At 43.1% G+C, this 27,500-nt stretch overlaps 1 protein-coding gene across 1 annotated transcript in view; it reads right to left on the reverse strand.

Moving 5' to 3' along the window:
- Positions 1–394: 394 nt before the first annotated feature.
- LOC138968315 (uncharacterized protein MCAP_0864-like) overlaps positions 395–27,500 on the reverse strand; it is a 33,482-nt gene continuing 6,376 nt past the window's right edge. Inside the window, exons 2-4 of the mRNA XM_070340873.1 lie at positions 4,965–5,761; positions 4,025–4,289; positions 395–1,205 (exon numbers count right to left, since the gene is read on the reverse strand). Coding sequence (XP_070196974.1) covers positions 852–1,205; positions 4,025–4,289; positions 4,965–5,740 — 1,395 coding nt within the window. The 5' untranslated portion in view covers positions 5,741–5,761 and the 3' untranslated portion in view covers positions 395–851. The remainder of the gene's footprint in view (positions 1,206–4,024; positions 4,290–4,964; positions 5,762–27,500) is intronic.

A 27,500-nucleotide genomic window follows, 5' to 3' on the forward strand; every position in this document is an offset into this window, starting at 1 on the left:
GGCAAGGGTCCAAGATGAGTTTTACTTCCAAATTGCCCGTTTCCATGGCCACCACCAGTCTATAAAGATCACTTCTGTTTGGTCCCTTTGTGGGGGGCCCGGGTAGCTCAGGTGGTAGAGCACTGGACTTGTGATCGAGAGGTCGCTGGTTCGAATCCGGGCCGGGACGGACACGGGTCAACTTTATGTGCAGACCCAGAGACGGTATCCATCTCCCACCCCCGTGTCACCACAATGGCACGTTAAAGATCTTGGTCATTCTAAACCACCTAAACACGCAAACATCAAAAAGCCGTGAGGGCGTAAAACTCGAATCGTATAAACCAATTTATTCATGTCCAATATAGGCAATTAAGACCTGACGGACAATAAGCCCCTTAAAATTTACTTGCTCCCTTTGTGGTCGTAATTACAGGGTTCGACTGTATCGTGCAGTCGTCTTTACCTTGGCGTTTCATGCTTTGCTCAAGCCTGATATTCATTGCGATGCCTACTTCACGAAGCTCGCTGCGCGGAGCTTAGACACTGCATCAGGGTTTTGTTGGTGGTATGGTCAGAAGACTTCGCGAAGCTTAGACACTGCGTCAGGTTTTGTTGGTGGTATGGTCAGAAGACTCCGCGAAGCTTAGACACTGCGTCAGGTTTTGTTGGTGGTATGGTCACAAGACTCCGCGAAGCTTAGACACGGCATCAGGGTTTTGTTGGTGGTATGGTCAGAAGACTTCGCGAAGGCAACTTTGGGATAAATTGAGGACTGCCTGCTGGTGTAGTTCTAGCGCCTCTCCTCTGCACGTGAGCAGCAACAAACGGTGACACATCAAACTCTGCATCAAACTATCATGTAGTCGTCGTTATTTCGGCGTGATTTTTCTCTTCCTCTCCATGATCTTTTCTTTCAATGACGGCGCCAGCTTGACTGTGGAAGGCCTGTCGTAGATCTCCTCCACCTTCTCCGGGCTGGTCTTGAGGTTGTGGATGATCTCCAGCTGCAGGAGCTGGCCCGAGAGATCCGTGACCTCCGACTCCAGCTGCTGAAGATTGGATGTGAACCGCGCCATGTCTGTCCTCAGGACGTCGTACGATTTCTCCCCGTTCTCGACCTTTTCCGATAGGCGGACCTTTTCTTCTGCCTTCTGTTGAATCTCGCCCTGAATGTTACCAAGGTCCTGCTCCATCGTGCCCAGTTGGTCTTGCAGCTCCTTCACCTGGTGGACAAGAAAGAAGGTTGAGTTTGAGGTCGTGTTGTGAGGGTTTATTTTAAGTCGTTAGATTTAGAGTTTAAGAGTGAATGGTGTGTGACAGTTTCAGTCTCTCTTCTTTTTTTCTCGTGTGGGGTGTGTGTGTGTGTGTGTGTGTGTGTGTGTGTGTGTGTGTGTGTGTGTGTGTGTGTGTGTGTGTGTGTGTGTGTGTGTGTGTGTGTGTGTGAGTGGTGTGTGTGAGTGTGTGTGTGAGTGGGTATGTGGGGGGTGTATATGTGGGTGTGGGTGTGTGTGTGTGTTTTCGCTCTCTCTGTCTTATTTTATCTCTCTCTCTCTCTCTCTCTCTCTCTCTCTCTCTCTCTATGTCTCTCTCTCTCTCTCCCTCTCTCCCTCTAAATACCGTTCGTACATATAACGCCCACCACAGTTACTGACATTAATTACTGCGTGCAAACTTCAAAAGCTAACCCATTGAGTTAATAGCTTCCACAATGCTGAATCAACATGTTCCTACAATTCACGAAAACGCAACCTCGAGTCTATTTGGATTATCTCCTAAACTAACAAGGGTCCTCGAAAACCATTAAACATTGAGGTCACAACACAAAAAAACACTGTCCCAAATCAAAAGGAACAATGGCGTCGCAAGTCAGTATAAAACATTTACAGCATCAACAAGAGACAAGAACAGCCCTTGTATGTGTACACAAAGTAGACAGCGAGCTATCAAGAGTCCACAAAAGTCATTTTGGTCGCGTTATCTATAGTGGGGATGGATGTGTCACCTTGACATGTGTGGACCGTTCTGTGTATACTACAGACCTCATTGCTCCGAACTCGACGGTTGAGAACAACAAACAGATTGCAACTAGGCGTTACAACGGTCAGAGGTCGTATAAGGTAGTGCCAAGAGTCCACAACAGTAATTGTTGATCGTCCAATCACATCAAATGAAATTTACTGTATTACCTTAAGCAAGGACTATAATTATGATGTCGTCTCCTTATCCTAAATCCATGAGAATTGTGTGCGATGGTGCATTAAGTGACACACACAAAGCTAGTAAGGTTTAAACAAAATCACAGAATATACATCTTAATGCATGTGTTCTGCGCGAACTTAGAATCCGGTTTCATTCTAGAATGGACCGGGTCCAGGTTGGAATTCTAACCCTGCGCAAGTACAGGGGTGCCATTCTAGAATGAAACCCTTGTTGCTGGTCCATTCTAGAATCGGCCGTGCGCAAGGTTGGAATTTGGGTCCAAGTTGGAATAGTCATTTCAGTTAGACTATCACACAGCCAAAGCCACAAATGTGGATTTTCTGTTTGTTTTTGTTTTTTGTGTGTTTGGTTGGGGTTTTTTTCGGGTTTTTTACACTTTACTCAAAGACATCGTGAATTGGGATTGTGATGTTCTGAAAGTGATTACGATTTTGAGAGACACTCAGCACTGATCGCTACGAACGGAAATTTCCGGACTGACAGTGTTTTGCCGATCTCGCTTGTAACTTTTAATCTTATTCATATACATGAAGTTGGTCTTCTGAATTGTGAAGAAATAATGTCAACTTTTTTTTAAACCTGTGACAACAGCTCTATAACTCACTCTGTCCTTCTGTTGGTCTGTCTGTCGGTTAGTCGGTCTGACCGTCTGTCTGTCTGTCTGTCAAAAAAATTGTCAAAAAACCGGACATTTCCGAGAGGGAGACAGCGCTGACATTGCAAGCGGCCGCAACCGGCTCTCATCACAAAAACAACTGCCCTGCAAACAATACCGCCCTGGTAGTCCCCCTTGCTATGGTCTGCCTTTGTTTATTGCGTACTCAGGAGTGTCAACTTTCTTGACATGACATGACATCGCAAGATCGCCAAAGGATTTTTTCAGGGGTAGACAAATCAGCCCCATTTTATCAAAGGGAAGGTGCAGGTGGAGATAATTCAAGGGAAGACAACTGTCTTACCTACAAACATTACGGCCCCCTTTATTCAAGGGTTTCATTCTAGAATGGCACCCCTGTACTTGCGCAGGGTTAGAATTCCAACCTGGACCCGGTCCATTCTAGAATGAAACCGGATTCTAAGTTCGCGCAGAACACATACACACACTCTCGCCGTTAAAATATAACAGATTCATTCACACAAAACTGTTTCGTGAAACCCGATTTCGTTCAATCGCTGCATTTCACTCGTTCAACTGCAGTAGACCGACATGTGTTTCTGGCCCGTGAAACCAGCCCGATGGTCTAGCTGATTACCGTTTCCTAAAATGATCACACTCACCTGTCTTTACAGCTTTGACCGTTTGGTTCCACAGACAGTTATTACCGTGGAGTTGTTCTCGATTATACCTGTCTTTACAGCTTTGACCGTTTGGTCTGCAGACAGTTATTACCGTGGTTTTTCTCTCTCCAATTTTGTCACACTCACCTGTCTTTACAGCTTTGACCGTTTGGTCTGCAGACAGTTATTACCGTGGTTTTTCTCTCTCCAATTTTGTCACACTCACCTGTCTCGAGTGCTTTAAACGTTTGGTTCCACAGACAGATAGAACCGTGGGTTTTCTCTCTTCAAAGTTGCCACACTCACCTGTCTCGAGAGCTTTTACCGTTTGGTCTGCAGACACTTATTACTGTGGGTTTTCTCTCTCCAAAGTTGCCACACTCACCTGTCTCGAGAGCTTTAAACGTTTGGTTCCCCAGACAGTTATAACCGTGGGTTTTTTCTCCCCAATGTTGTCAAACTCACCTGTCCCGAAAGCTTAGACCGTTTGGTCTGCAGACAGTTATTACTGTGGATTTTCTCTCTCCAATTTTGTCAAACTCACCTGTCTCGAGAGCTTTGACCGTTTGGTCTGCAGATTGTAGTTCCTCTTGGTCTGGGACAGGGTGATCTTGAGGAAGTCGACCATGCTCTCTTTCTGCGTGATCTGGTTGTGGCAGTGCTGCTTGTTTCGCTCCCATCCGTCCAGCTGAGTCTCGAGGCCAGACAGCTCCGTCTCGATCCGGTGCAGCTTGTCTCGGTTGTTGTGCAGCAGGATGCTGGCGGCTTTCAGGCTCTTCGTGTGCTTCTTCTGCTTCTCCTTCTGGTTTCTGTGTGATGGAAAAGCAGCATGATGATAATGTTGTTTTACGCACTCACGGTGAAACCATTAGCGGCATGTACCCGGGTGTTACCCCGACTTCAGATGAAACTGTATGCTTTTCTTTTTATAGGTGTAATCTCCACTTACATTTACGGTAGAATGACCGAGGTCTTTTACGTTCCACTGTGGAGACATGAGGGTGGGACATGGATATTTTTCTGAGTCTGCACATGAAGTTGACCCGTGTCCGTCTTGGACTAGATTCGAACCCGTGACCCTAGGATCACAAGTCACGAGCTACCCGACCAACCAGTGGAAGGATGCTACTTTCCCAATTAAAAGTCTGGACGACTCCTTGGTACTTGCACGATGAATATCTTTAAGTTTACTGGAACTGTTTTATCCATCCTGTTGCTCTCTATCTCTATGTCTCTGTCTATGTCTCTGTCTCTGTCTCTGTCTCTGTCTCTGTCTCTCTCTGTCTCTCTGTCTCTCTCTCTCTCTTTCTCTCTCTCTCTCTCTCTCTCTCTCTCTCTCTCTCTCTCTCTCTCTTTCTCTCCCTCCCTCTCTCCCTCTCCTTAACTGCCAACCAGGTTCGGACACTGACACAAAACCGTGACACGCAGCTGACAGTAAGAAACGAACCACACAGAACACTCTGTCTCAAAATTAACCAACTTACTGTAGATCAGCTTCTCTCTTCTTCGTCCGATGCCGGGCTTCTCGTATAAACAAGTTTATCTCCTGCATGAACTGCTGGTCTCTGGCCAGCCACAGATGTGCAATGTCACACATTTTGGTCACTTTCAGGGCCACGTCGGCCACAAGCCGAAGTAAAGGGAAAGCCTTGAGGTCACAAGACACCACCAGGAAGTCCACGAATCGCGAAGTGTCGAACAGGTTCTGGTACAACCCGCTGTGGAAGCTCTTGAGAACGATCTGCGTGTTGGTGAGGACTCTCTCCATCTCGGTCATGTGACCAGAAATGTCTTCCATATACTCGGAGCACATTTCTAGATGGGTGTCCCCCGTACTATGACTCGTGTAGTTCTTCTTCAGCCTGTTGAGCACATTAGTCTGGAACTTGCTGACCACAGCTTTGAGACTTTCCGCGGTGTTCTTCACGTTCTCCCAGTACTCAGTCAGATACTGTATCGTGTCCTGATCGCAGTCTTCAGTCTCGCGGAGCTGGTTTAACAAAGACACAAGCCGCGTCTCAGAGTCTATGACCTCCAGGGGAACGTCGCGTTTCCGTAGGACTGTGTTGGCACGGAGGAAGTGTTGGTCGCAGGTTTTGAGGTAGTGCACGAACTCGTCTTCATTGACCTGTCCGGTGTCGTGGTAGCTGCACAGGACCTGGTCCAGCTCGTTGTGGACGTCGTTGATACGGTCATGCATGTACTGGAGTCCCTCCAGGTAGACTCTGGGCTGCAACCCCACCCTCACTGCCACAGACATCTCTCCGTTCTTTGGGGAACCCTGAAAAAAACCAAGACGAGAGAAAATGTAAGGACTTTGAGAACGGTAGAACAACACTGGAATAGAGGTCAGAAAGTGCGCTTTACATTGCTAATATAAACTATGCGACACCGCTACCGACATCATCCTGTTCTTTGGGGACCCCCCCCCCCCCCCCCAAAAAAAAAAATAATAAAAAAAATTAAAAAAACAAGACGAGAATGTTAGGCTTTTAAAAACAGAACGACACTGCAATACAACCCTGTCTGATACCGACATTACCCCGAGAAGAGAGAGTACGTGAGGTCTTTGGGAACGGTAGTACAACACTAGAAACAAGTCAGAAAGTGTAGTTTACATTGCTAACATAACCTATGCGACATCGCTACATACATCACTTCGTTCCTTGGGGAACCCTACAAAGACAAATGGAGAGAAAATGTGAGGTCTTTGAGAACGGTTGCATAACGCTGAATCACAAGTCAGAAAGTGTATTTAACATTGCTACATAAACAAAGCAACACCAAACACACGTATAACCTGCTAGTGTTTTTCCTTAATATTTGTATTGCGTGGCTGCTGAAGTCTAATTATTGATCATAATGGTTAAGCATCGACCCTGACTTTCCCCTCAAAAAGCACACACACACACACACACACACACACACACACACACACACACACACACACACACACACACACACACGCGCGCGCGTGAAAATAGGGATTGCAGCATTCTAAAACGGCAATGCAAATTTGTGTATGCGCATAGAATATCATATATGTCTCTGTCTCTGTATCTGTCTCTCTAACTGTCTGTCTCTCTGTCTGTCTGTCTATCTATCCGACTGTCTGTCTGTCTGTCTGTCTATCCGACTGTCTGTCTGACCGTCTGTCTATCTGTCTGTCTGGTTATCTGTCTGTCTGAATCTATGTCATCTGCGCGTGTGTTTGTTTATCCTTTTGGTCACAAATAATTATATTAATCTCCTTGAGTACGTGTCTGCAGCCTTAAAAAGATGTCAAGTAAATATTTCTTTCAGCCCTCCCCCCTTACCCTATTTACGTTTCATAAGTCGTGTAGTTTCCGAAGGTGTGCGGGCGGAAATCACATTAAAACAGCTAAATGAGTCAATGTAATTAAAATAAGCTCAAGACCCCAGATTTCCATTCCATTCAGCGAAGCAATCCCATCTGGAATGCCACACCGCCAGAGACTAGTCACACAAAAACGAACCATGAATCGATGAAATCCAATCAGAGGTAATGGTCCTTAGTATGCATTGCCACGTGCTGATAAAAAAACATATCATTACATCCGGGGCTCCAGCAAAATGCTGACAAGTTCGTCAAGAGCCAAAGGAAATGAGATCGTCGGCTTTCCTCAACAGCAGGAAATTAACCGAAGTGTGACTGATTCTCAACGGAACAGATAGAGAAACTTCATCATGTTTGACTGAGCTTACAAATCCCCTCCTTCCCGTGGGAACGATACTTTCAATCACAAAGGATTTGTCCAGCCTTTTGCGAAGTATAAGATTATCTTTTCTCTTTAAGAGGGGGGGGGGGGGGTTCAGCATAAAATGTCCACTTGCACACACACACACACACACGCACACACACTAACACCAACACTAACACACACACTAACACTTAACAAACACTTCTACTTAAATTAACACGCTAACGCTCACACACACACACACACACACACACACACACACACACACACACACACACACACACACACATCCAGATCAACACATTCCCTTACACGCTCTCTCCCTCTCTCTCCCTCTCTCTCCCTCTCTCTTTCTCTCTCAGCAGATTTGTGTTCTTCATGCTACAGAAGAGACGAACCCTTATAAATGAGGTTCAGTGACATGTCATCAGGGTTTTAATGTATTTGTTGAATTTTATGCGTGACTATAATTTATAACTGTGCAGATACTATTGCTGTTATTTTAACCACTATTGTAAGGGGCTGTGGCCTTAGACAATTAAAGATTTGTTCTTGTTCTTGTTCTTGTTGTTCTCTTTCTCTCTCTCTCTATCGATTCTCAAAAGATCAGATAGCCAAAAGGCATCATGTTTGACGCGGTCAAAGTCGAATGTTCGTGTCATGCCTTATTTTGATATGGTACTTACAGCTTATTGATGAGTAAAGAGGATTAGTTCTAAAAGGGAGAAAAAAAAGTGGCAGAATGATTTAATGTTGACAAATCGATTCCTTCCCCAGCTCACAAAATGGTGTCGAGTGTTCATAGGATGCAAACAGAGGCTTATTTATCAACAATAAAATATTAATGGTTGCTATGTATTGAATCGACGCTTTCCTGTACCGCTAGCATCACGTCCTCTGCATTGAATAGTCAGATGATCCGTATAACATATTTAAATAACCGTAGATGGCTCTGCTATGTTTGCTGGTAGTGTTTTAATTACTGGATGAATTATCGATACAAAATATTAAAATAAACGCCGCTTGCGCTGTCATGTTTGCTTAGTAGTGTTTTAAATACTGGATGACCTATCGATACAACATAGTATAATAAACGCCGCTAGCTCTGTCATGTTCGCTGGAACATGTAGTGATTTATTCCTAGACGAATTATCGATGCAGCACATTTAATAGACGTTTTTTCGGAAATAACTCTGTCAGAATTTTCAAGCGGTGTGGCAGAGTTAACGCCCCAGACACTGAGGCGGCACTGCGGCACACTGATGACGTCTTTTAATTAACAGATTAGTGTGTGCAGCCAAGCTCTGGATTTTTGGTATGCGTCAAAGTGGAAGTTGCTCTTATCCCATCTGAAAGCCTTGAGAAATCTGCGTCGATGAACATTGTCGTATATATCTAAGAACAGAACTACGGTGTCTTGGATTACCAGTCGAAGTATCCCTTGAAATATGGAAGTGTAGGGGAAGGCAAGAAGCCATAGATTTTCCAGCGGAGACATTAATAGGCAGTGACTTGTGGATATGGATGTTCACGCCTGTGTTTAGTTCTCGGTTGGTATATATTTCACAGACACTGAAAGCCAAAGTCTGTTATCTTCTCTTCTTACATACACACACACACGCCCACACTACACACACACGCCCACACTACACACACTAACACACACAAACACGAGCACACACACACACACACTAACACACACTAACACGAGCACACACACACACACACACACACGCACACACGACCACACTACACACACACGCCCACACTACACACACACACACACTAACACGAGCACACACACATACACACTAACACACACTAACACGAGCACACACACACACACACACACACACACACACACACGCACACACGCCCACACACACACACTAACACGAGCACACACACACACACTAACACGAGCACACATACACACACACGCACACACACACACACACACACACACTAACACGAGCACACACACACACACACACACTAACACGAGCACACACACACACACACACACTAACACGAACACACACACACACACACACACACACACACGAGCACACACACACACACTAACACACTCTCTCTCTCTCTTTCTCTCTCTCTCTCTTTCTCTCTCTCTCCCTCTACCCTCTCGGTTTATATCCCCCTCCTCTCTCTCCCTATATCACCACCCCCCCCCTCCTTGCAAGTCAGTTGTGTTGTCCTAAGAAGCGGTACTAGTAGAAAGGTAGTGGAGTCGGTTCCTGTGAGAGATACGTGTGAGTGGGTATATGTTGGGTGTGTGTGGGAGGGGGGGAGGGGGTGAAAGAGACTCTTCATGATTACACTTGACCTTTGAAGACCACAAATTTTATTTAGCACACCTGATCCTTGCTTTTTCATCGAACGGGACACGACTCACGCCGAGTGTGTTTGGCTGGGATTCAACTTCTTTGAGCAAGTCAGGCCGCATTTATATAACCTGTATTTGCTTACCGTGTCATTCGCTGTTCTGAAAGGCCAGAGCACACACACACACACACACACACACACACATCCGCACACACACACACACACACACGCACGCACGCACATACACACACACCCGCACACCAACACACACACAAACACACACAAGCACGCACGCACGAACGCACACACACACACACACACACACACACACACACACACACACACACTCAATGCCTGCCTTTGATAAGCGAGGTCCAACAAATTTAAGAAGGCGCAGCAGTTTTGAACTGATAAGGTGCAGTCAAGGAATTGTTTGCACTGAACCACACACTTAAAAACTCATTTCTTATGCTTAATTGCCTGGCAGGTGTCAGCTTAAAACTTTTCAGGATAGAAATACAGCTTTTTATTCAGCTTTGCTGGCTTTTTCTCTGCAGAAAAAAACCTTTTGTTCGAGAAAGCGAGTATAATATACTGGTATGATAAAAAGAAAGCCTTTGTGATTACACAACCAGAACTTCATTTTCTTGTACTTAACTGCCACATACGCTCGTATGGGTAACAGCAAACACTTACTCAGCGTTGCATGGATTTATTCAAGAAAAAGAGTATACAACTGTTAAAAAGTAAGCATTTGTGACTCATAAAAGCACATTTCATCATAGTTAAAAAAAAAATTTAAAAAAAGGAATACTGTACTCACCGATACAAGAACGAGACAAGACGGTACCGTCTTGTCTCGTTCTTGTATCGGTACCGTCTTGTCTCGTTCTTGTATCGGTGAGTACAGTATTCCTTTGTTTTTTAACTTTGTTCATCTTACCACAGTCACTTCGTTGTTTACATTTCATCATGTCAATATGGTGACTCCCATAATCTTCGGGTATAAGTGTAGCAAGATTATCAGTCCCCTATACAACAACAACAACAACAACAACAACAACAACAACAACAACAACAACAACAACAACAACAACAACAACAACAACATTTCTACAATGTAAAATGTGCATTTCACACTTCACAAGACGTAAAATCAGTTAGTCAAGGAGTCACAGTCTGTGTGTTTGGTTCGATTCCCTGCCAGCTTAGAACAATTTTCTCAACGCGTTCAAGTTTGTACTTCACACACAATAGCTCGGCAGAAAAATATTTGCATTGTCTAGGTAACGAAAAACAAATGTGTGTGGGGGGAGGGTGGGGGGACGGAGGAAGACGGGGAATCCGGCTCAGTTCTTGATAGAATATTATCCTCACGCAAAACACCAAAAAACGATTTGCTCGCACACAGCGAAATCGACTGCGAAAACAGCTAATTTCCATGGTGATCAATGCTCACCATTCAGCAATGTCTGGACTTTGTAGAACCAACAGAGATCATGCGGACCAACAGTGTACTATCATAAATGAAGGCTGGTTGATCTTTTCGTTTTTGATCAAAGACCACTATTTTGCGCGACGGTTGTCTTCGTGGAACAAGTAGTCAACCTCCCCCCCCCTCCCCCACCCCCTCTTTCTTCCACAGGAAGGAAAAGAGTAAAGAAATATGGCAGGAAGAAGAAACAAGTCGCGTAAGGCGAAATTACTACATTTAGTCAAGCTGTGGAACTCACAGAATGAAACTGAACGCACTGCATTTTTTCACAGTGACCGTAGTCCGGCGCTAGTGCAAAAGGCAGTAAAAATGACGAGCCTGTTCAGCGCGGTAGCGGTTGCGCTGTGCTGTATAGCACGCTTTACTGTACCTCTCTTCATTTTGACTTTCTGAGCGTGTTTTTAAATCCAAACATATCATATCTATATGTTTTTTGAATCAGGAACCGACAAGAAATAAGATGAAATTGTTTTTAAAACGATTTCGGAAATTTAATTTTAATCATAATTTTTATATTTTTAATTTTCAGAGCTTGTTTTTATTCCAAATATAACATATTTATATGTTTTTGGAATTAGAACATGATGAAGAATAAAATAAAAGTAATTTTGGATCGTTTTATAAAAAAAATGATTTTAATTACAATTTTCAGATTTTTAATGACCAAAGTCATAGATTAATTTTTAAGCCTCCATGCTGAAATGCAATACCGAAGTCCAGCCTTCGTCGAAGATTGCTTGGCCAAAATTTCAATTAATTTGATTGAAAAATGAAGGTGTGACAGTGCCGCCTCAACTTTTACAAAAAGCCGGATATGACGTCATAAAAGACATTTATCGAAAAAATGAAAAAAACGTCTGGGGATTTTATACCCAGGAACTCTCATGTAAAATTTCATAAAGATATGTCCAGTAGTTTAGTCTGAATCGCTCTACACACACACACGCACAGACACACACACACACACACACACACACACACATACACCACGACCCTCGTCTCGATTCCCCCTCAATGTTAAAACATTTAATCAAAACTTGACTAAATGTAAAAAGCAAGAGAAGCAGTGAAAGTGTGAAAAAAAAAGACACTTGTAAAATTCTGAAAACGTTTTCCCCCCAAAGCGTCGACGTTTAAAAACATGCCATTTCTGCTAAACAAAACCTGTTTCGATTTAGCGCGGATATCAAGCGTAAACATGTCAGACAAAGTTAATAACAGACAAGATTATTAATTCAATCCCCGCTGCGTGGAGTTAACAAGTAACTAAGCAAAAGGATCATCAATATTATCGGTGCGCGGACACTCGTGTTCACTTGACATACAGCCCGAATCTAAAAGTAAATAAAAACGGCGCAAGATTATTGCACAAGTGACAAGTGCACTCGGTAAATAAATCATTCACGGACAGAAAACTTTCTCAATTACGGATATCGGGGGGAAGCGTTCATTGCATTTCATGAATGAAAATGTAATGTAATAAAAGCTTCCCTTTTTGAAAATGAAATATAATGAATGCTTTCCCCTTGCGAATATCGAATCTTTAATTTATCTAGGACGAACAGGGTTTGGGGAAATAGTATATGAATAATTTGTATCCAATATTGAATTAGATTTAGAGATAGAGTTCTAAATCCGGTGCCATTTTTCGCAGTAATGCGCAGTTGATGTCTGGAACTTCCCAAATGTCGTTATGTACTACGTACGTTACTCTGAACGAACTGCATAACATGTGCCTGGCCCCTGACTCAGAGATAACAGCGGAATGGTAAAGAGAGTGGAAGTGTCAGTCCATGAATGCAGAAGAAGACAACCACACAAAGAAAGTCTTGTACACTGAACATTATATTCCATTGCCATTGGCATCGTCTGTTCCGTGGTCCTAATTTGGCCTATATGGTCCGCTGGACCCAAAAAGCAACAACTAACTAACTAACTATCGTCTGTTCCAAGACCTTAGTACTTTCGAATACTCATCATAATTAACAGACTCTGTGCGGACTATCGAGCGAATAGTTTAAAGAATTACTCAACTCTTCTCTTCGTAGCAAGTAACAATAGAACTCAACACAATAGTCACTTTTTCCATTGTAGGAATTTTGGTAATAGTAATACTGGTAATATAGTTTTGGTAGCTTAAGAGTGTTTTCTTCCATTTAACGTTTTGTTTTTTCAATAATTGAATATTCCAATAACCTATTATTCTTTTTGTTTTCATTGTAAGAGCATTAATTTTGACTGAACAGGTCAGTTTCAATAACTTACAAAAAAAATTAAATAAACATTTTCAGGGTTTGTTGGTTTTAAACGGCCAGCAATATAAGTAGGCTTACGGATGAAGCCAGGTGAATGATAGCAGCTAGCAAATCAGACCCCACCAATTAACTTTCGTATGATGACGTTCCAATCCATAGTAAATGACAGGCTCTGTTCCAGGATCTACCCAATAGATGTATATGTCGTATCCATTCTGTACAATTTGCGCATTATGTACAATGAGCAGCATATCTTGCACATTGTATACAATGAGCAACAAGTTTTGCTCATTGTATACAATGAGCAAAACTGTTGCCCATTGTATACAATGAGCAAGACCATAAAGTTGCACATTGTATACATACAATGTGCACCGAGTGAGCAAGATTGTTGAATGGCGTTCAAGCTACACTGATATATGAATCATAGTGAATGGTAAAGTGTTCAAATAACGATGTTTGTTATGTTTAAGCATTGTTTTAATCCTCATTTCGCTAAAACTATACAGTGCATTAGGAATTTAATTATTGTAAATTAATTAAACAATAAAAACAAATACAACAAATAATGTTGTTTCAACACACGCACACACACATAACATTCGTTCATAATAACACTCACATTGTCATGTCATTGCTAATGAGAGCGTCGTTTTCGCCGCCTTTCACGCTTTTGCTAATAACGCTCATGTTTTCATGTCACGCTAAAACATGGAAACAACGACAACAACGTACCACAGAGGTCACCTGCTTCTTTTTTTAAGCATGATGGTTCTTGCATTTAGCAGATCGGGGGTGGCAATGAGAAGTACATTGAAGCCGAGCTTTGAAGCATTTGCATTTGTTTGTTGTGCATACTCCGAGGCAGTTACATTTAGCGTAGCCTTGGCCGTGTCCACGGCTGGTTGCGATGGCGGTCTCTCTGACTGATTTCGTCTTGTTCCGGTTTTCTTCTGGAATGTCATCTTGGGTGAATAACCTGCTCTCGTTGATTTCGAACTGGTTTCGACTGAATTCCGAGTTTCAATTGTCGAACTCTTTCCGTCATGGTGGTAAGGTCTTCCTGTGTGAACCACTTCACGTGGCCAACACTTTGACGTTGCACTTCTGCATCAAACTTAGTTCGATTTTGATCCATGGTGGTCGCGTTCTATCGCCGGGCAGACTGACACTGACACCGAAACTAAAATACTGAAAGAAAGAGAGTGGACAGACAATCCACGGGGCGGGGATATAGCTCAGTTGGTAGCGCGCTGGATTTGTATTCAGTTGGCCGCTGTCCGCGTGAGTTCGATCCCAGGTTCGGCGGAAATTTATTTCACAGAGTCAACTTTGTGTGCAGACTCTCTTCGGTGTCCGAACCTCCCCCCGTGTACACTACATTGGGTGTGCACGTTAAAGATCCCACGATTGACAAAAGGGTCTTTCCTGGCAAAATTGCTTAGGCAGAGTTAATAATTGTCTACCTATACCCGTGTGACTTGGAATAATAGGCCGTGAAAGGTAAATATGCGCCGAAATGGCTGCAATGTACTGGCCGTATAAAATTTCATCTCACACGGCATCACTGCAGAGCGCCTAGAACTGTACCCACGGAATATGCGCGATATAAGACTCATTGATTGATTGATTGAATCCAAACAATTTCAAACACGAGTTCGGTTCAGTCCTATTTGGTCAAAATCGCACGTAGTTTGCAAGATCGTTATTTGAACCCTTTACTCACAAATAGAAAAAGTGTGAAAGGCGGTGAAAACGACGCTCTCATTAGCTGACATTGTTGTTTCTATCTCTTACTTTTAGCATGACATGACAATGTGAGCGTTATTATGAACGAATGTTATGTGTGTGTGCGTGTGTTGAAACAACATTAATTGTTGTATTTGTTTTTATTGTTTAATTAAAGGGGCAGTCAACAGGTTGCTGTCGTTTCATGTTTTCGGGCCAAAAAGAGATTGCTTACTCTTTATTCTTTACTCTAGGTAAATGTAACAAAAAATATATTTAAAAAAAAGAAAAGATTCTTTTTCTTATCACATGCACGCCAGTTCAAAACGCCGAAAGCAACACACAAAAAACGCATGCATATTGGTCAAATTTGAAGCGAGTTACGGCCGTTTTAAAATAAAAAATATGACGTCATTCTACTTCCACTACAAAGTTAAATGTTATTTCCAGCCAAACTAACAGCGCTATCGATGTGCGGTTTCACTTAAGTGGTTCCTATGCATCAAAGAATTTTTTTAAACAAAGTTGTTTTTACCTGTTTTCGGCCCCTTTAATTTACAATAATTAAATTCTTAATACACTGTTTAGTTTTAGCGAAATGAGAATTAAAACAATGCTTAAACATAACAAACATCGTTATTTGAACACTTTACCATTCACTATGATTCATATATCAGTGTAGCTTGAACGTCATTCAACAATCTTGCTCACTCGGTGCACATTGTATACAATGTGCAACTTTATGGTCTTGCTCATTGTATACAATGGGCAACAGTTTTGCTCATTGTATACAATGAGTAAAACTTGTTGCTCATTGTATACAATGAGCACGATATGCTGCTCATTGTACATAATGCGCAAATTGTACAGAATGGATACGACATATATATATATACGCACTTTCGATATGTGATCTGAACATTGTACTCTGTACTGGTAACACTTTTGGTAGCTTAAGAGTGATTTTATTCATGTATCAGCATTAATTTGTTTTGTTTCCCTTCCGAAGACTAAGCGAACGTGTCCTATGGCGAGGGCCATCTTTCCAAGTCATTCAAAGCTTAGCTTTAGTCAGAACCCACCTTTGTACAAACGGAGTGTCTTTTATGTATTATGTATAAACATTTGACTTTTCTCCAAGTGTTTGCTTTTAAAGGGATAGCGAATGGAAGTACAGTTGAACCCCCCTTGTAAAAAAAACCAATTTAAGACTTCCTCGCTTTTAAGATCCAGTGTTCTCGGACTTTCTGTTCTAAACCTTTGTCAACTTACTGCCATATTCAGACTCCCTGCTAACCATCCCTTGTAGAACCTGATTTTCGCGGACTTTTGGAGGTCTTTAAAAGGGGTTCCACTGTAGTCTAATCAAAGCAGGCAAGTTTGTTTGTTTGTTCGTTCATGGGCTGAAACTCCCACGGCTTTTACGTGTATGACCCAGCGTTTTTACCCCGCCATTTAGGCAGCCATACGCCGCTTTCGGAGGAAGCATGCTGGGTATTTTCGTGTTTCTATAACCCACCGAACTCTGACATGGATTACAGGATCTTTTTCGTGCGCACTTGGTCTTGTGCTTGCGTGTACACACGGGGATGTTCGGACACCGAGGAGAGTCTGCACACAAAGTTGACTCTGAGAAATAAATCTCTCGCCGAACGCTGACAGCGGCCAACTGGATACAAATCCAGCGCGCTACCGACTGAGCTACATCCCCGCCCGAAAGCAGGCAAGCGAACGATAACAAGCAGCGAATCAAGGCGCAACAACGAACTGTTGAACGCTGGCCATGTCATACTTCAAGGAGTGACAGATCCCGGTTGCATGCAGACCAACGCACTTTCGGTCAGTGATCTCTATAAGTGGACTCTGTCCTGGTTGTAGAACCTAATTCTACTTTCTGGTAAGGTTGTCTTAATTTTTTTAATTTTTTTTTTTTGGGGGGGGGGGGAGTTTATTTAAAACAAATATCATGAAACTATTAGCAAACAACTAAGGGGGGGAGGGGGGGCACAAACTCAAGTAAATGCTTATCCTATGCAACCCCCCCCCCCCCCCTCAAAAAAAGGTAGCAAATTAGTCAAGGAGCTTTAAACAAATGTGTCCAATGGTCAGCTTTTCCGTTTCAGAGCGTTAAACTAACGGTCTCTGAAGTGGACAGACAGACACACATTGATGGTACAGATACTCAACTTGGCCTGTGAAGGTTTTGTTTTGTTATAAATTAAACGTTCAAATAACTCACAATTCTTGTTTTTCTATTCTGAAATTTGGAACGTTAGCAGGCTATCTGGTTTGGGATTTCATTTTCGTTTCAGAGCGTAGCTCAAGTCAGAATCCATTTTCGTTTCAGAGCGTAGCTCAAGTCAGAATCCATTTTCGTTTCAGAGCGTAGCTCAAGTCAGAATCCATTTTCGTTTCAGAGCGTAGCTCAAGTCAGAATCCATTTTCGTTTCGGAGCGTAGCTCAAGTCAGAATCCATTTTCGTTTCAGAGCGTAGCTCAAGTCAGAATCCATTTTCGTTTCAGAGCGTAGCTCAAGTCAGAATCCATTTTCGTTTCAGAGCGTAGCTCAAGTCAGAATCCATTTTCGTTTCAGAGCGTAGCTCAAGTCAGAATCCATTTTCGTTTCAGAGCGTAGCTCAAGTCAGAATCCATTTTCGTTTCAGAGCGTAGCTCAAGTCAGAATCCATTTTCGTTTCAGAGCGTAGCTAAAGTCAGAATCCATTTTCGTTTCAGAGCGTAGCTCAAGTCAGAATCTATTTCTGTCCGTCCTACGTGATTTTCCGAATTATGTTGACTTTATTCTACAGATAAAAGATAGAAAATAACATATCATCCCCCTGTTCCCAATAGCATCAGAATGTAATTGCGCAAACATGACACCAACGCATTTCTAAACAGAATTTCATTCGGCCATTAGCAGTTAAACATCCATCCTCTGAGGAATCAATGCATCCATTTCGTTTTCAATCACAAACTAATAAATCTTTCATGTTCGGTTGGTGATTATCGGCTCCACGGTTGGCTTACCTTTGTTAAATTTCACCGTTAACATCACAATAAAATCACTAATACAGTCGAACCTGTCTTCCACGACCACCCAAGAGACCGATCAAAAGTTTGTTTGTTTGTTTGCTTAACGCCCAGCCGACCACGAAGGGCCATATCAGGGCGGTGCTGCTTTGACATATAACGTGCGCCACACACAAGACAGAAGTCGCAGCACAGGCTTCATGTCTCACCCAGTCACATTATTCTGACACCGGACCAACCAGTCCTAGCACTAACCCCATAATGCCAGACGCCAGGCGGAGCAGCCACTAGATTGTCAATTTTAAAGTCTTAGGTATGACCCGGCCGGGGTTCGAACCCACGACCTCCCGGCCCGATCAAAAGTGCTCGTTTAACTCATTGTCTCCCAGGTACGGATATATCCGTACCCACTCATATGGCTCTATCTGACCAGGTACGGATATATCCGCTCAGACGGTTAGCTTCAGTCGCTTCCTGTAACGTCCATTTAACGCCTGCATTCCAGCGTATTGATACACAGTTACTACACAGTTACTACAATTCTGAGTGACCTGCTGCAGCACAGCTGGTCTCTGCTAAAAAAAAATTGGTCAACATAGCTGGGGTAGAAAGTGTTAAAGACAGTTGGTCGCTATGGAAAGGTGAATTATAAAGCGAACAAAACGTCGGAGATTCGTATGGGTGTTCGTAATGACTAGGTGGGCGTCATCGAGAGGTGGTCGCTAAGGCAGGTTCGATTGTAGTTCTTCTACTTCGTTTTCTGTCACAAACGGAGAACACAATTGAACGGTCATGTTTACCATCTGCTCGACTGGGCTACTTTTACACGACCTCACCGTTGCCATGACAATAATTTCACTAATAGTTCTTGTACTTTGTATTCAATCACAAACCTCGAACAAAATTGTATGGTTATGTTTACCATCTGCTCGACTGGCCTACTTTTATACAACTTCGCCGTAGCCATCATAACTATTTCAGCAAGAGACCTTTACAATCACAAAACGTCGATTCATTTTTCATGTTCAGGTTAATTGTGTGTATATATAGTTGGCTAACTTTCGCAGAACTTGTTACCGTTATTGTTATAGTTACTAATTACAAGTCTAGTTTATGTATCTGTATTATATGTATCTGTATTGGTCTGATGTCTATAAAAACCATTCTGATAATCATCGGTCCACGGCTATCGCCAGTTTCTCTCTGACAACAAGCTAATTGCACATGTTCTAAAAAAAAAATTTAAATTAAAAATATGCTGGACAATTAACTTTTGGCATTAGCTCACATACCTAATGTCCGGTCAAAGCCACGATAATAAAAAAACGTAGACTATGTACTTAAAAACCTGGTTCATACTCGTTCTAATGCGAGTAATTAATGAAACCTCATTACAAACAGCAGTCAATTACTCACCAGAACAGACGCATCACACCATAGCCCTTTTGCCAATCAGGTTCGTGACTGTACTCACATAAATCTCTTGGGAACTTTCGAGATTGAGGAAGAGAGTGGAGGGGGGGGGGGGAAGAAATGCCGGGTGCGGGTGCAGGTTATAATCCACTCGCACTAGAACAACAGACGTAAATTCCGTGTTAGCACCGCTTCACGGCACTTAACCACCAACCTGAACTACTTTAATAGACAATACATGAATAACCAATTACACTTTACAGTACTTAAATCGTGTGTTCATGTTACTTTTGTCTTCGTGTTTTTACTGAGTCCAACACTAAACACTTCCTGTAACGAAGACAACTCTTTCAGTAATACCTTCAAAATCACTACCACGAGACAACCTGAACTATAGTATCACAGACAACAACTACACTTCAAATCACTTCGCGTGCAACTGACGTTTGTCTCCATGTTTTGTCGATTCTAACAAACACTTCCTGGAACTAAGACAACCGTTTCTAAAATCCCGTCAAAATCACCACCACAAAACTATAGTTTCACACACAACAACTAATTAACTAACTACACTTCACATCTTAACACTTCGGGTGCAACGTTTATCTCCATGTTTCACCGAGTCTAACAAACATATCCTGGCACTAACAAAACTCTTCCTGGTGAAAACAATATGTACTTCTTACAACCCACGGTCGACAACTAAGACCGAAGTGTTCCTGACTTCAATTCTCAAGGTAAATATTCACAGTGAAAGGAAAGGTGGTTGCACACGATGTTTGTCTCCGCGTTTAACGAAGTCTAACTAACAATTCCTTGCGCTAACAAGACGTTTCCTGGTGAAAACACTGTACTTCTTGCAACATAGGGTCCGAAGTGTTCCTGACTCCAATACTAGAGCGGTAAAGTATTCACAGTCCAAGGAAAGGTGGTAGCACACGATGCTTATCTCCGATAACAAGACGTTTCCTGGTGAAAACAATGAGTCCTCCTTAGGGGCCAGGGTCGATGAGGCCCAAGTGTTCCTGACTTCAATACAGTAAGTTAACATTCGGAGGAAAAGAGGAGTGGGGGAGGGGGGGGGGTTGTAGATACGGGGGCTTACAGCTACGGTCAAGTCTAGGTTGGGTGTGTAAGAACTAAAGTCAACATTCCCCCTTTAGGACGGCTACACACACAGCTACCCCCAACTCGGGGGGGTCACTGCGCCATAAAGCTGAAAGGTTCTCATTGGTGACGAATACCTCCACTGACAAGAAATCGGTCTTTCTGCAAGAACTGCAAGTGGCTGATGACGCCTTAACACGCACGCACTTGGGTAGCGTGACTCTTGTTGCTGCTAGCTTTCCACTCGGGGGAAGCGACACGAATTTCACATTTGGTGACGAATACCGCTGTAAAACATGTATACACACAAGAAATCGGTCTTTCTGCAAGAAGTGCAAGTGGTTGATCACGCATGCATCTTGGCAGCGCGACTCTTGCTGCTGCTAGCTTTCAACTGAGAGGAAGCGACCCGAATTTCCCAGCAACGGGACCATGAAGTATAAAGCAAGACAGTATGAAAGTATCAAATCTTATGATCGCTTTATTGCCGCTTGATATGCACCTTGCCACGAACAAACGGCGAATACTATCGATGACTCATTTTGAAGAAGTCATTGGGCCTAATACATGTAGTAAAAGCCTGAATAACTGTGAAAGTATCGAGAGTATTTTTACTCTTGTTGATTGAAACCCTCTTGATCCTCCGAAAGCGGCGTATGGCTGCCTTAATGGCGGGGTAAAAACGGTCATACACGTAAAATTCCACTCGTGTAAAAACACGAATGTACGTGGGAGTTTCAGCCCAACGAACGCAGAAGAAGAAGATCCCCCCTTGAAAGACACCCCAATGTAAGCACTCACTCCCGTTTAAGACCCTGTTTTCCCAAACTAAATTTATCTGTTCATAACCTCTCTGAATTTATCCCAATTTTAAGAGTCCCTTCTGTTTAAGACCGAATGTACTCTGGGTTTTTTTAGGTCTTACAAAGGGGGTTCCACTGTATTGACGTATGATACGGATGTCACTATAGTTGTACCTTGGGGAAGGGCGCAGTGGCGGGGTGGTAAGGCGTCGGCCTCTTAAATAGAAGGTCGTGAGTTCGAATTCCGGCCGCGGCTGCCTGGTGGAGATTTCTCCCAGGTCAACTTATGTGCAGACCTGCTAGTGCCTTATCCCCCTTCGTGTGTACACGCAAGCACAAGACCAAGTGCGCACGGAAAAGATCCTGTAATCCATGTCAGAGTTCGGTGGGTTATAGAAACACAAAAATACCCAGCATGCTTCCCAAAAAATCAGCCTATACTGCCTGAATGGCGGTGCAAAAACGGTCATACACGTAAAAACCCACTCATGCAAAAACATGAGTGAACGTGGGAGTTTCAGCCCATGAACGAAGAAGAAGAAGAAGAAGAAGAAAAGTACCTTGGGATCAGCTGCAGGTGTCCTTACATTACAGGTGACCTGTCATGACGCGTATATTTTTGAAAAGAAAGAGAGACAACAGAAGGCGTCCTTCCCTGGGCGGTCCCCTCTCGCTTAAAACATTACGAATGGGACCCTTTCAGGAAGTAGACCGCCTGTTACTGCGTTTAAATGTCAAGTACTCTTTCTCATAGATGCAATACACTCAGCAGTATCCGAGCATAAAACTCACATGATATCGTCATAAACCGCTTGAGATTATAATGTCCCCCCACCCCCTCGATCCCCCTAAATATCCCTTTTCTTCATTCTGGCGTTTGCTACGCAACGTCAGTGTGTTTGGGGAGTGCGGGTGGTGTGATTGCAAACGTTCGTGCGTGCGTGTGTACGTACGTGTGTGCCAGTGTCTGTGTGTATTTCTGTGTGTGTCCCTATCTCTGTATGTCTTTCTTACACTTTCTTTTTGTCTCTCGGTCTGCCTATGTTGTCTGCTGCACTTTATTTCGAAATGGAGAATTAAGTTATGAACAGAACCCTCTCGATCTCGTCCAACCGCAGCTTCCCCTGTCGCCACAACTGGAAAGAGCGAGTCTTGAATACCCAGTTATCCTTGACAACGTTAAATTCTGCTACCTTGATGCTACCTGTTCATGTTGAAATCGAAACACAAGCCTGCAACCTAACTTTGTGCTCGAATAGTTCGGTTAAATTGCCACAAATTGTTAGAGACGTCCAGACAGTGATTTATTTTTTTTATTTTTTTTTTACGTGTTGCTTACTCAAATGTAGCTTCCTGATGTTTCCTATATTTCGACATTTTTAAGTGCAGATTTTGTTGCTTTTTGTTTGTTTTGAGTACATGATCGTTAATACAGTGAGGAAAATATTTTTCTTAATTATATTAATCGTTCATTGACTGAAACTCCCACGTTCACTCATACTTTGGAAGATTTTTCAAAGTATGTATACCGTCGCCAAAGCGTACGATCGACATGGCAAAACTAGACCTGCAGAGTTATGTCCCGTGATCGTGACAAAAGACCTGCGGGGTGATCCCAGCTTAACGGGTGAATGGTGACGACGGGTTTGTTCGGGTGAGTGGGTGTGGAAGCGTGTCCATACTGTGCACCCCGGGTACCTACCCGGCAGTAGGGAGATTTAATAAACGAAACGTCGGGACGTTTCGTTTTGAAGTTGTGGTAAACGTCATCATTTCGGGGGTCTCTCGCTGGAAAGGTGAAGGTCAACTGAAACGGAACGTGGAACGTCAAAACGCAGTCACGTTTTCCACGCCCAAAAAACGAACAATATTTCGTCAACTTTTGTGAGTATTTTTGCACACTAACAGTTTTATTTGTTGGCCATTTTATGCATTGCTAGATTCATCAACCCTTTCACAGTCTTTCAGCGCTGAGAATGTGTTCATTGGAGGTAGACAACTGTTGTGAACTGAAATATTTTGAAGGGTGCTGATCCTGGTACATTTATCCAACTTCATGGTGAAGAAAGCAAATGGCGAAGCACAAGTAGGTCATCGCATCGAATTTTTATTCTGGCTTCGTATGTGATTTTGTATAAACAAAGTCTGTGTGATTTATTTGGACTGAAAATAATCAAAGTATGCCCGATTCTGGACCACCTCCTAGGTGTTTTTTTTCCATTCTGATCGAGGACAGACGTGATAATTTCACTTGAAGATTTATCGCCCTTCCTTCATTCCGAAACGAAACGTGAATACATCTAAATCTTGTTTGCGGCCTATGCCGTCTCGTTTCACGTTCCGTTTCGCGGGGTGACTCATTCACCAAACGAAACGAGCTGCAAAACGAAACGTGCTGTCCTTTGAATCTCCCTACTAATGGGGTACTTACTGTTATCCGGTCAACCGTTAGAACGGGTCAGACCCTCTCTGCCCTTGTTGACGTTTTGTCAACGGCATAACTTGAAGTGGCATAGCTATAAACTTGACACTGCACGCACATACCTCTGAGATAGAACCATGCACACACAAAACGAACGCACGCACGCACAGACACAGAAAGATATGTACACATACACGCACACACACAAATACATTCACTCACGCGCGCTCTCACACACGCTGGCAAGTACGTACGTACGTACACACACACACACACACACATAGACACGGACACACACACAGACACATACACACACACACACGTGTCACAAAAACACACGCACACAAACACACAAACACACACACACACACTCACACACACACACACACACAGAGCCACACACACACACACACACACACATTCACGCACGCGCGCTCTTACACACTCTGGCAAGTGCGTATGTACACACTCACACACACACACACACACACACACACACATACACACATACACACACACACACACACACACACACACACACACACACACACACACACACACACACAGTGGAAGGATGTCCTTAGCGCATGTGTAAAGGCCTCAACAGACGTGTGTCGGTCGACATAAGCAATCCTTAACACGTGAAATAAGGTATCTTTCAGAGTAAACAAGTTGTTGTATTTAATCGCTATTTAACGACTGCTTTTCTCTGAGAGTAACACTGTATAAAAACGTCAAACTACAAACTCAAGATATAATACTATGTTATAATGCCTCCTTCCCTATAGGGGGTGGGAGAAAGATGTTGGACGAGCCTTGGTTTGTTTGTTTGTTTGTTTGTTTGCTTAACGCCCAGCCGACCACGAAGAGCCATATCAGGGCGGTGCTGCTTTGACATTTAACGTGCGCCACACACAAGACAGAAGTCGCAGCACAGGCTTCATGTCTCACCCAGTCACATTATTCTGACACCGGACCAACCAGTCCTAGCACTAACCCCATAATGCCAGACGCCAGGCGGAGCAGCCACTAGATTGCCAATTTTAAAGTCTTAGGTATGACCCGGCCGGGGTTCGAACCCACGACCTCCCGATCACGGGACGAGCCTTGGTATATATGTGTCTTGGAAAGCAGGTGTGCGAGTATGTGTTGGTGAGTATGCGTGTGGATGGATCAGGCCCACATGAGGTTGTGTGTGTGGCTTACCTGTGTAAAGAACTGTTATCATTTTAAAACTTGATAAGGATGCTATAAAATAACAAAATGGTTATAATTATTGGGATGTATTGAAAAAAAATGAACAAAATGGAGAAAAAATAACAAATTTAAATTGAAAAATAAATAATGCCTCCTTCCATACATAACTTAGCCTCAGTTGATCAACCAGTGACAGACCCTAAATCTACTACAGGTACATAATGAAGGGAAATAAATCACACAGTGAGTTCCAAAGAAATGTGGTGACCAGGAATGTCGCAAGAACCTCAAATGACAAATATGATCGAGTTATTAAGCCGAAACCCCCAAGAACATAATATGTGGAAATGAAATCAGACAAAGATTAGGCTCTGATGCAGAAATGTCACGCCATCGTGTGAACTGATATGTCAAGCCTGAAATTAATTGGTCCAAGTCGACTTCACGAAGCTCGCCGTACGAAGCTTTGGCACTGAATTGTTGGTAAAAATAGACAACTTTGGGCTCAATTAAAGACAGACTTAACTGTCATCAACAGGTGTTTAGCTGTGAAAGAGATAGGACCTGCTCTTCTTCTGCGGGATCTAAGGAGTGGGGTGACTACTTGATGCATGTTGCTTTTCTTTCTTTCTTTCTTTTTTTCTTTTTTTTTGCGAAGGGCAGCCGGTTTGGTGACAGAGTAATTACCGAATAAGCATGCACCTGTACAGTAAGCCAAGGTCACAACAATACCTTTGCGACAAACATTTAAGAATTCACTTCTGGGTTATTAATTCGGTGTTTGTGTCTAACCCGGCATATTCTTCGATCGTTTAAGAAAACAACCTTCTTGTCTTGATCAAATACCATGTTAAAGAGTGATCATGCAGTCAAAGGGGAAACGCTTACTGCCATAACAACTGAGCAGGTGTGTATTCACGATGCTTGTAAACCAGATCGAACAGCCAAATGTTCTATGCAAAATGAAACCTTGGATTTCAAAATAAGTCCTTGTACAATAGTAACCCCCCCCCCCTCCTCCAAAAATCTGGAAAAATCCGGTCCTAAAAAGGAGGGAGTCTTTTTTTTTCTCTTTTTTTTATTTTTTTTTTTATTTTTTTACCTCAGTTGCATGCAGGTTGCTTCAACGCATATTTTTTGCCTGATTTGGTTATTTCAAAAAGTAGGGAGTCTTAATATGGAGGTTTATTAACACAGGCTATCAACAGAAACTCGGAAAAATCAAGCATCTAAACAGGAGGAAGACTTAGTCATAAATCCGGGGGTCTTAAAAGGGGGGGTTCCTCCGTTGTCTTAATGTCTTGGATGTTCTTTAAACACCAGCACCTGTGGCATAGCAGTGCCAGAAGCCAGACCAGCTGCCAGCCACACACAAGCGTGTGACGGAGACGTCAGACGGGAGGGGGGGGGAGCGGGGAGGAGGGTTCGTCACGTGTCAGTGGCGACCACAAATCACACACAATCCAATTACTCTGCTGGGGGTAAGGGCTGCACTGCTGCCTGTCAATATTGTGTATCTGTCAATATTGTGTATCTGTCAATATTGTGTATCTGTCAATATTGTGTATCGCCGCTTCCTGCATTCCGCGCACCCTTGCACTGACAACCCGTGAGCCGGACAATTTTAACAGCACTGTCTTGGCCACAAACCGCACAGACACGCACGCACACACGAACGTACGCTGGTGTACACATACACGCACACATAGACACAAACAAACACATTTACGCTCTTACACACGCTGGCACGTACGTACACACACACACACACACACACACACACACACACACACACACACACACACACACACATATACACACACACACACATAAACACACACACACACACACACATACACACACACACACACACACACACACACACACAACCACCCTCCCCCCACACGCATACTTTGTCCTACACAATACACTGCGACTTATATCTATGACGGTTCGTCCTACCAAGTTTTATAGCGCAAAAATCCATAGGATACGATTACATCAATGGATAGTACAGAAAGATGAATAATTCAGGAGAAAGATGGACCCTTGGGGGGATTTTGGTTTAAACAAGTTTATTCAATAAATGTCATTGGTACTATTGCCGCATACATGAAATTAGGAACATGGAGCACAACAAGCTAAGCTTATGAGCGTACTCTTAAAAGCAAATGAAATTTGGCGGACGATTTTAATGTAACAAGTTTGGAATAATGTCAAAATAATAATGGTAAATTATGGTAGACGAACATGTAACAATAAAAGGAAAAAACAACAACAACAACAACAACAACAAAAAAACATTTAGTCAAAACTTGGGGGGATTTTCATTCCCCATTTATTACTACAGTGGAATCCCCCTTATGAGACACCCCCCCCCCCCCCAATTTGAGACTCCCTCCCTTTCAAGATCCTGATTTCTCAGACTTTCTGTGCATAACCTCTGTAAGTTTACCCCCATTTTAAGACTCCCTCCTTTTTAAGACCTGATTTTCCCCGATTTGTG

Source organism: Littorina saxatilis, linkage group LG6 (genome assembly GCF_037325665.1).
Source record: "Littorina saxatilis isolate snail1 linkage group LG6, US_GU_Lsax_2.0, whole genome shotgun sequence".
NCBI classification, from domain to species: Eukaryota; Metazoa; Mollusca; class Gastropoda; order Littorinimorpha; family Littorinidae; genus Littorina; species Littorina saxatilis.